This window comes from Gossypium hirsutum, chromosome A07 (genome assembly GCF_007990345.1).
Source record: "Gossypium hirsutum isolate 1008001.06 chromosome A07, Gossypium_hirsutum_v2.1, whole genome shotgun sequence".
NCBI lineage: Eukaryota > Viridiplantae > Streptophyta > Magnoliopsida > Malvales > Malvaceae > Gossypium > Gossypium hirsutum.
In genome coordinates this window covers 54,873,863-54,884,065 of record NC_053430.1, presented here as the reverse complement: position 1 = coordinate 54,884,065, position 10,203 = coordinate 54,873,863, and the positions used below count along the sequence as shown (strand labels likewise).

Genomic DNA, 10,203 nt, shown 5'->3' with positions numbered 1-10,203 from the left:
AAGTCTAAGAATCACGTATAATTAAACTAATATAGGATAAACCCAAATCCCTCATATGATAAGTGAGGGCAGCAGCCCTAGTAATATGTTTAATATGGTGTGCCACTCCCTTCTCTTCTAATTAGATTAGATAGTCTTTTCTATTAAATAAATATTATTTGTGTTATTAAAATTTTATTCTATGCTTTTAAAATTTCAAAATTTTAATATTATCTCAAATGATAGTATTTAAATCTATTAAGACAAATTCTATTATTAGTCACATATTATTCTCCAATTTGATTATTTTTAATTTATGTGATTTTTATAATTTAAAATTAGGTTAAATTTATTAATTAAAATATGGTGGTTTGTTTTGAAAAGATAACAAATATTATATTGGTGATAATATATTTTATAGGATAAAGTAAATAAAAATAAAGAATATTTGGGCAAAAAAATTTCATTTCTAATAGCGAAACGAAATAATGTAGCAACAGAAATGGATGGTTTTAAAAAGAAGAGGTGCCATAATTGTTTTAAATTTTCATTTCTAAAAGGCTAAAAGCAGAGCAATTCGAGAAACCTTTTCTCAGTTTTCGTTCTCAAAAACTTTTGGTGGTTGTACCTTTATCTAAACTCGGTGAAATCAAATAACTCGTTAGAGTTAACTCCACCGAATGAACTATGCTGCGATTAAGAAGCAGAGGCACCTCCTTTCTGGGTTCAGTAGATGTTCCCAAATTGAAGCGAAAAGCCCTTAATTCTTGGGCTGCTGTTCAAGATACCTACTTCTCCACCAAGGTACCTCCTTTTCCCTATTTTTTTGTTCTTTTTGTAGTTTCACTTGATGGGTATTCATTAAAACTTAGCAATATATTTTGGGAAATTAATAATCTTTGTGATTTCTAATCTAAAATTATTAGCTTGTTTCTCTAATTTTTCCTTTCTAAAATTTAATTTGATTTGAGTTTTTTCTTTTTAGTAATTTATGGAGGTTTTGTTAATTTTAGTGATGGCTGATTTTAATGTTGCAGGATACATTTGAGAGGCATAAGGTGGTATTTACAGTAGGAACTTCTATAGCTTCGGTTGCTACCGCATGGTTTGGTGAGTTTCTCTTCCACTGATTTGTCTTTGTAGCTCGTTTTTTCATTATGATTCCTAAAGGATTTATTGTTGTATACTTTTGCTTCACTATTAAAATAGGGGAATTGTTGCAATTTTTCCTACTGTTATCGGAAAACATATTTACTGCTTCAGTTGTCGAATTTTCATTGGTAATTTGGATTCTACGTATTTATTCAATAAACTTCTGCTCAATCCGGCTGAAAATAAATTTCTTTGTACCTACATGGAACTTTTGGATTTAACTTCACTGCCTTGTCGAGAAGGTTTCAACTTGAAAAAGTTCTGTCCCTAAGCTCTTTCTAGAAATAGTTATTTGACTTATTGTATCTTCAGCCATAGAATCAAAAGATTTTCATGGAGAAAAGGAAGGAAACAAACTTTGCTATGACTGCTAAATGCTAATGGAAAGTGGAAACTTTGAAGGATCTGTAAAGTTTTTCAAAGAGATTAGGCGTAGATTGCTATGGTCCTCTACTTGCTGCTCACAATGGTGTTTCTGATTTTAGATCACACTGCAATATTCTGCTCTGTTGCATATAGGTTTTCTTCTTTTGTTTAGACCTTCCATTTCTTCATCATCTGCCCTGTCTTTTCAAAGTTGTTTATAAATGCAGTTAAAAAATTTTGGTAATTTTTATTGCTCTTCTTTGGCTATAGGCTTATGGGTTTAGGGTTTTTTATTTGTTTCAGAAGGGTAGGATGAAAGCATAAACATAAAAAATGTCAGTATTGAAGCTCCATATGTCAGTTAAGTTTTACTCAAATGCTTCTGGGAATGTGTTTGCTTGTGCCCTGAAAGCACTGAGCTGCTGATAGAAACAACAATTCATTTAAAACTAGTAGTTTTTAAAGTCTCTCTTTCTGATGGTCTTGGAGGTTTGATGTTATGGTTTCTAGTTCCATGTTCTTGCTATTGACAACTTGATTTGTATGCTAGGGTTGAAACATCTAATAAGAAATGCATAAATGTTGGTACAGGATACTCTTTACGGCATTATCATGAATCAAAAGTAGATCAAAGGCTTGAATCAATTGAGAAAGCCGTGAGTATGCTTTTGCATATTGTTAGATTTGTTGTACTGTGCCATTCATATCTTTTGCTCAACTTTTCTATCCAATAAGGGATTTGCTTTATTGTAGTTTCTCAGCCGGAAGTTTGCATTTGATTGATTTAGGTTAAATTCTAAGTATAGTCCTGTACTTATCGATTTGTGTGGATTTAGTCCCTCTACTTTTTGATTTGCTCATTTTTTGTCCCTTCGTTAATTTTTTCTGTTTAACTCTGTCAAAAAATTAGGTACAATCACAAATTTAGCTCTTCAATCTTTATAACTTTTGTCAATTGGTCCCAACTCTAAAAAAGTTATAAAATTTCTCAAACTTGTCACAAAATTCTATATATTTGCCTCCTCTTGACTTTGGTTTTCGGGATTTGTTTTGTTCAATTCTCTTGTTGGTGGGCATGAGTGTTAGCAGTGTCTAAAAAATTCAATAACATTTTGAAGTGTAATGAAGATTATTTCTTGGAATGCAAGAGTTGAAACTCAGAGTAGATTTCATGTTAACAGGCTCAAAGGATTTGGTGCCATGAAAACTTCCAGCTTTGTTTTCTTGCAATTTTTTGGTTATTTGGCCAATGTTTTATTGTGTCATAGTGGCTGCCTTTCTTGGCTGAGTGGTGTATGATGTTTTTTTATTTTTTAATTATGCTTCTGGGTATTGGTCATCTTGTCTGAGTGAGAATTGTGTTTTGTGGGTCAGACCGAGGGGTGTAGTCATGTGGAGTGTGGCTGCGTTCAGGGTGAAGCTATATAGGTATATGGGGCTTTGACTTGACTGCTAAGAAGACAGTATTTAAAACCATTTCTGAAGGTGTTAAGTATAAGTGGTCACACATATGACATTTCATTCCAAATTTTGATATTGATACAATATTCCGGGAGAATGTGAGCATATTTTGGGTTGATCTTTTCAAGTATTGTATTGCTAGGGCTGATTGCTGATCAAGAGTTTTGATAATTGCATGTGACTGAGTTGCTTGTTTTTGGTAGGAAGATTCATCTTTGATTTTGTTTTTTTCTCATACATATGGACTTAGGAGACCAATTTAAATGCAGCGAGGTGGGCTCGAATCCTTTTGAAGAGATGGCAATTTTGATGGGGTTATAGTTTCCATGATAACATATCGTGTGGCAATAATGAATAATAAAGTTTTTTCTATCTTTAATTTGTTGAAATATTTGGGAAATTTTATAATTTTATATTTTTATATAAAATTTTAATAACTTTTTTATAATTAAAGAAAAAAAAGAGTAGGTTCAAATTGATAAAAGTTTAAAGGTTGAGGGGCTAAATTTGTGATTGTATCTAAATTTTTAACAGAGTTAAATGGAGAAGTTAATGGAGGGGCAAATAAAAGTTGAGGGACTAAATCCGCACAGATCGATAAGTACAGGGACTATCCTTAGAATTTAACCATTAATTTATAATTTCATGGGTTATGTGGTTTCAGTGACCAAATTCTTGGAAAAACCTGATTCTTATGGTCTTTTTTTGTAACTGTTCTTCACTTTTATTGGTTTATTTTTGTGAGTTAGAATATGCTGTTTGTTTGCTTGAGGCTATCATACACCTAGCTTGAGTCTGAGTGTTGGATAAGGGTATGTGTCTGACACAAGAATGTTCATTTTTTCCTATATTTTTCCATATATTTGGAGTGTCCTTAGAGGATCATCTCCTCACATCCATGTCCAAAAATGCACCAAACATGGGTGCTTCGTGAAAAATGAAGACTGAGCAGGATAGGCTTGAGGCATTATGAAACATTTTTATGCAATTTTATCCCATGTGCTTTGCAGTTCTCGCACTCCCTCTCTGTTTTCTAAATATACTGTTTCTTATTTTGTGACAGATGAAAAACAGTCATCATCTGGAGCATGCAGACTTCAAAAAACTTGTTGACCCAGGACATTCCAGAGCTGCTGCTTGGGTTGCCACGGCTGGTACTGCTCTCATTGTTGGGTAAGCTTATAAATGGTTAACTTATTGCTGATGAATTACTGCCGTATTTTTTGAACTTGACAATGTTTTTAGATTAATTGGAGAGAAGTGAAGACAAAGAAATCATAAGAGAAACGTGAACATGTGATGTTAATTGCAATTCAACATCTCTCTTGTTTTGCCCCCCCCCTCCAACCCAAAAAAAAAAAAAAAATTCTTGCTGTTTGCATGCAGATAAGTGATCAAGAGTGTTCCCATGATGATTTTAGAACATTGGAGTTTCTCACATGTTTTGTGAATAGATCATTTAAACAACATCTAATCATGTATAGTGATTTAATAACAACTGTCGTAGAAATTAAAAACGTACATCATGACAGGACTTTCTCTTCTTTTTCTTGTCTCTTAAAGTTAATGAAATTCTCTCACTTTGCCATTTTTCAATTGCTTTGCTTAATATCTACCTGAGGAACTATTTATTTATTGTCAAGACAAATTCCAAAAGAAAAGAAATCCATAATAGGTTTCTTTACAAGTTTTATATATATTTCTATTATTATTGTTATTTTACTTGGATGGTTCTTGACTTGTCATCATGCATGTCAATAAGATAAAGGAAAGCGAAGGAGTTTAAAATAAACATACAGAACCCTTTTACCCACCTTCCTAAAAGTTCATTGGTAAGTTATAAGATCCCTCCTTTCTAACTGGGAAAATCCCATAATGGTTCTTGGCTTATTTTAGCAAGAGGAAGAAGAACAAATATGGATATTCTCTTAAAGAACATATTCTCTGAAAATTTGAAAAACTTACCGATCAATCTGTTATTGCATGCAAGTGTTTCGTTGTCTTAAGTTTTCCAACCTTGCTTGCATTTTTAGTTCTAAGGCTTAAAGAGGTTCAATTTTGTTTTTGGTTCAAGTATTGAAGTGGTTCTTGGAGCCTTTCTAAGATCAAGATAAAAGCACAATTATATTGTTGGAGTTTTGTAATTATGCATGTTCAATAATAAGTTACGGCCATTGAGGTACATATTGAAGAATACAGACATAACCTAATGTTACTCGGACTTGGGTGTGAGTGTTGGATTTGGGTGTGTTTTTTTTTTTTTGTCCCAAGTTTTTTATGTATTTGAAGGATATCTTTGGAAGGCCATATCAGGATATGATACTTAAGAAAAAGTCAAGAGTAACATACGATATTACATCCTTAAGTAACAGGGTTTCACCTAGAGTACTAGTGGATTGTAATGGATTTCATTAGTAGTAGGAATAAGGTGAGTTAAGCAAAAATGATCTCAATTGTAGCCTCTTCTCATTGTTTATCCGTCCTAACTTACTGAAAATAGGAAATATAAAAACCATGAAAAGGCAATGATTGTAGCCTCTACTTTTGAAAGCCCTTATTCGACATTTTATGTTCAATCCTTGCCTTTATTTGCTTAACTGCAGATATGGCTTGGGTTGGCGAGGTGGAACATGGTATGCAAATAGAAAGTTCAGAAGGGAGCAGTTGAAACTACTAGGGCAGATAAAACCTAAAAGGTGGCAATTGCTCGGACAAATGAAACCTCGAGGTTGGCAATTCCGTTTCCTTAGATCATCACCAAGATGCCGAGGGCCAGAAAGTGCTTCAAAAACATCTGGAACAACGCTAAAGAGCGCTCCCACCTCATGTGAATCCGTGGAAGCCCATCAATAATGTTAGTATTTCTGCTATTCATAATCATGACAGCATACGTTCCAACCTTTTTTTTTTTTTTGTTGTTAATTAATCATGTATTCACAATACAATACGAAAAAAACTGAAACTATTAATATAGTCTTATAAAAATAAGATTTGTTTGTCTATGCATTCTTTGGACAGATTAAACTTAATAGTTGCTGCTGCTGCTGCATTCTCGGATCAAATTTAGTTCCCTTTAGTTTTGCTTTAATGGTGGAAAGATTTTGCTTTGAGCTTTTGGTTTCACTCCAGGATTGGATGTAATTCGATGCAGTTGTTGCTGTTTTCTTTTAGCAAAATTACTCTGTTCCATTGCCCCTTTCAGAACTAAACATAGGCTGAGATCAAGTCAAGCAAGGAGAGTGGCAGTGCCAAAAGAGGTTAAATGGATTAGTTAATCATATAAATTCTATCTGTCCAAGCATCGGTTGGTTCGGTTTGAATCACTCTCTAATAATTTTTTTATTTAAGTTTAATTATAAAAATATATAAATACTAGTATAAAAATAATTCTAATAAATGTTTTATAACTTATTAATTGTATTGGGTCTTGTATCCCATTATGTGAGAATGCCCATTCTGCAATCTGCCCTTTAGTGAGAAGAAAGTAGCTTTTTTACTTACTCTCTTGTTTGCTCAAGACTTTTTGTGGTTAGATATATCGTTATTTTATAGCAACACTTTTGATTATCGCAAAGCTTTTTAGTGTATTTTTAAGTCATGAGATTTTTACCTTTTGATTCAAAGGAGTTTTAACGTAAAATCATTTTTCATTTAATTTCTTATTTGTTTCATTTTGTGTTGATTGAGGAGGTATTGTGATTGTGTCATAATTACAAATTTGTGTTTATTGGGAGAAAATAACTCCGATTGTAATTTCTTGATTTTTTGGTAGGTTCAATTTTTTTCACCAAACTAGTATTGAAGCTTGATTGTGTTGTGCAGTAATGAAAATAAAAACAAGTAATTATGTTAAATAACATAAAAGATAAACTTAGGCGAGATAAAATGGAAGACCTTTTGTTTGTGAAGGTTTTACATCTTTCTATTTTTGCTACTAAAAATCCCAAGTCTTAAAGTGACAAGGAATGAGAATTCCAGCTTCATTAAGTGAATTGTTTTATTCTATAATTTGATGAGTAAAATGTTTATAACCATATTGGTCAAGCGATACATGTACTCGCATTGTGGAACAAATTTTATAACTTGTGTACTTTAAATCTTGGTGGTATTAAGTTTTTCTTACTCAATAAGATGATGATGTTTAAGGTGCAACGGTCACCAATCACTTGAATGAGTTTTAGGGTGTTGTGACTCAATTATTTTGTATAACCATCAACCTTGATGATATTATAGGTCTTTGATTGCTTGCTTCACTATTGGTTCTTAAGAAAATTTTGAATTTCATTTATTAATTCGACTTCTAAAGGTATTATGAGTATGGAAATTGCCAAGAATAGTGTTTTGAATAAAAAGGTTAGAAGAAGGTTTCAAGGATCATCACAATTTGAGGTTATAGCTATTGAAAATAGGAGAAAGATAAAGGTGAAAAGAGTAAAGAAAAAAAAAAGCAAGAGTTAGTCATGATCAAGATATAAAAATCTTAAGGTCATTATTGTGGCAAGAAGATTGCTACAAGTGGAAGACAATGAACAAGGGTGGTGGTGATTAATAAGAGAAAGGATAATGAAAAATTTAAACATGTCGTTACTACTACTTTTTATGATCTACTGATTGTTTGGGATGAGAATGTGATCAACCTAGCATGCAATGAGACAAATTGGTGATTGATATTGGTGCAAACCCTAGGGTATGAGTATGATCCCTGATAGATATGATTCTTGGGAGGGTGAAATGAAGGATTATGAGAATATAGGTCACCATTTCCTATCATGGCATAGGGATATCCTACATTGGCTTCAAAACTTTTTTATTTCTTTTGTGTTGGACCCCTCATATTCTTTGAACTTCCCACTTTTAGCAACATTTTCAATCATTTCCCCTGAAAGTATTATGTTTGCAAAGCTCATTGTGGCACTCCCAACAATTTTATGCAAAGTGTACACAAATAACACTATAGTCTCCCTTACTATCCGAGGTGGTTGCACTTGCGCTACCATGTCTCTCCATCCTTGAGCATATTGTTTGAAGCTCTTAGTAGCATTTTTCTTCTATGTTCTGTTAAGAGAGGTGATTCAGAACCATGTTTATATTGATGCAGAAAAGCCCTTGCTAAATCTTTCCACGATCTTATCTTGCTTGGGCTTAGCTGATTATACCACCTTGTCATTGATCCAGTGAGACTATCTTGAAAGCAATTTATTAACAGCTTATCATCATTCACATAGCCAATCATTTTTCTACAAAACATCGTGATATAGCCCATAGGGCAACTAGTCCCACTATACTTCTCAAAATTAAGATTTTGGAACTTTGATAGGATAACCAAATCAAGTACCAAGATAAGTTCCCTTGCACCTATTCCACCAAATGTTTCTGTACCCTTGATTGCTTGCAGTCTTTCCTCTAGAATGTTGTACTTTGCTGGGTTTTTGGAACAATTTATCCAGAGGAAGTATAAAGCTCAATCAAGAACTTGAGCAACAACGTAATAAATTTGGATAAAGAATAAAGGAAGATTGAGCTTCAAAAGGCTTGATATTTGTAGGATAAACAAACAGAATTTTAATTAGTAAAAGAAAGCAAAAATTGAGAGAGTATTTTCCTTAAATGATTTCTGTTGAAATTCATTAATTAAAAAAGATGGCATACTGCAATACATATACCAGTCATAAGCTGGTAAGCTTTGACAGGTTTCACTTACTATTTTTAGGCCTCATTGCAACTTGCACATTGCAACTTGCAAATCACAACTTGCACAATTAGGTAAGCTGATCTATCAATCTTATCAGCACCCAATTATATTAAATACACTACCTACTTAGTTCTAATTTGACTAAGTTACAAAATATTACTTAAAGTAACAAAATGAAACTGAAATTGAATAGTACCATCAACTTCAGTAGCTACATGTATACTTCATGTGCTGTAAGTGCGGCTTGATCTGCTTCTTCATACTTTATCCACATAACTTAGTTGCATGGTCTGCTCCTTGGTTGCTTTATCTGCTGCATGCATGCCAACTTCAACACTCATCCTTGGCTTGCATGCTATAAACTCACATTTTAGCTCTTAAATCTTCAAATCTTAACACACTAAGGGGCTTTGTTAGGATATCAGCAAGTTGTTCTTCAGAAATGCATTGAATCAGCTTCACTTCTTGAGCTTGCTCCATCTCTCTAACAAAGTGAAATTTGATCTTGAAGTGTTTCGTTCTCCCATGGAACACTGGATTTTTTGCAATTGCAACAGCAGATTTGTTGTCACAATTGATCTCTGTTGCTTCACTTTGGTGTTGATTTAAATCGACCATTATTTTTCTTAGCCAAATGGCTAGTTGACAGCTCCTATAGCTGCCACATACTCTGCTTCAGCAGTTGATTGAGCAACAACAGTTTGCTTCTTTGAACTCCAGCAAAAAATGGCTAAACCAAGGGTGAATAGATACCCTGAGGTACTCTTCATATCATCTATCGATCCAGCCTAATCACTATCAGCATAGCCAATTAATTTCATGTTTTCAACTTTGCTAAACAACATTCCATAGCTCTGTGTACCTTTGATGTACCTGAACACTCTTTTGGTAGCTTGAAAGTGCTTTTCATTGTAGCAATGCATGAATCTTGAAAGCAAACTTACAGCAAACATAATGTCTGGTCTAGTGGCAGTTAAATAGAGCAAACATCCAACTAGACTTCTATAGGTTGATTCACTAACCTTTTCAAAATCACATTGGCTCGATAGTTTCTCTCCAATGGCAACTAGTGTACTTGTTGCTTTGCAATTCAGCATGGAGAATTTGTTTAGAATTTTTAAGGCAAAAGCCTTCTGACTTAGTAAGATCCCTTACTGAGTTTGGGATACTTCCATGCCAAGGAAGTAAGATATTTATCCCAAATCAGACATCTCAAACACTTGTTGCATTTTTCACTTGAAGTTATCAACATTGCTTGGTCTCCTCATATTGCTAACAGATCATCAACATATAGAGACACTATCAGTTCAGTTTTAGTACCTTACTTTTCACATACAAAGTAGGTTCACTAATGCTTCTTTCAAATCCAAGGCTAGCTAGATAGCCATCGATCCTGCCATACCATGCTCTTGGAGCTTGTTTCAAGCTATACAAGGCTTTCTTCAGTTTGTACATCTTATTTTCTTCACCAACATATATCTCTTCTTCAAGGAGACCATTAAGAAAGGCTAACTTCACATCGAGCTGATGGATTTTCCATTGCAATTGTACTG

At 33.5% G+C, this 10,203-nt stretch overlaps 1 protein-coding gene across 2 annotated transcripts; it reads left to right on the top strand.

Annotated features, from left to right (window-relative positions):
* The first annotated feature begins 403 nt into the window (after positions 1 to 403).
* LOC107952775 (uncharacterized) lies at positions 404 to 6,540 on the top strand. 2 transcript variants are annotated; one of them, XM_016887947.2, is made up of 6 exons: positions 404 to 783; positions 1,017 to 1,089; positions 2,089 to 2,153; positions 4,022 to 4,131; positions 5,562 to 5,812; positions 5,977 to 6,540. In XM_016887947.2, exons 1-5 carry the CDS (start codon positions 667 to 669, stop codon positions 5,809 to 5,811), a joined length of 615 nt encoding a protein of 204 aa, XP_016743436.1. In that variant the 5' UTR covers positions 404 to 666; the 3' UTR covers position 5,812; positions 5,977 to 6,540. The 2 variants fall into 2 exon arrangements, with proteins under 2 accessions (XP_016743436.1, XP_016743437.1); XM_016887948.2 differs by lacking the exon at positions 5,977 to 6,540 and having other exon boundaries at positions 460 to 783; positions 5,562 to 5,958.
* Positions 6,541 to 10,203: the final 3,663 nt, after the last annotated feature.

Coding starts and splice junctions, on each gene's coding strand:
- LOC107952775 (XM_016887947.2), top strand. CDS start 667: ATGCTGCGATTAAGAAGCAGAGGCACCTCCTTTCTGGGTTCAGTAGAT. Junction 1,090..2,088: donor GGTTGCTACCGCATGGTTTG/GTGAGTTTCTCT, acceptor ATGTTGGTACAG/GATACTCTTTACGGCATTAT. Junction 2,154..4,021: donor TTGAATCAATTGAGAAAGCC/GTGAGTATGCTT, acceptor ATTTTGTGACAG/ATGAAAAACAGTCATCATCT.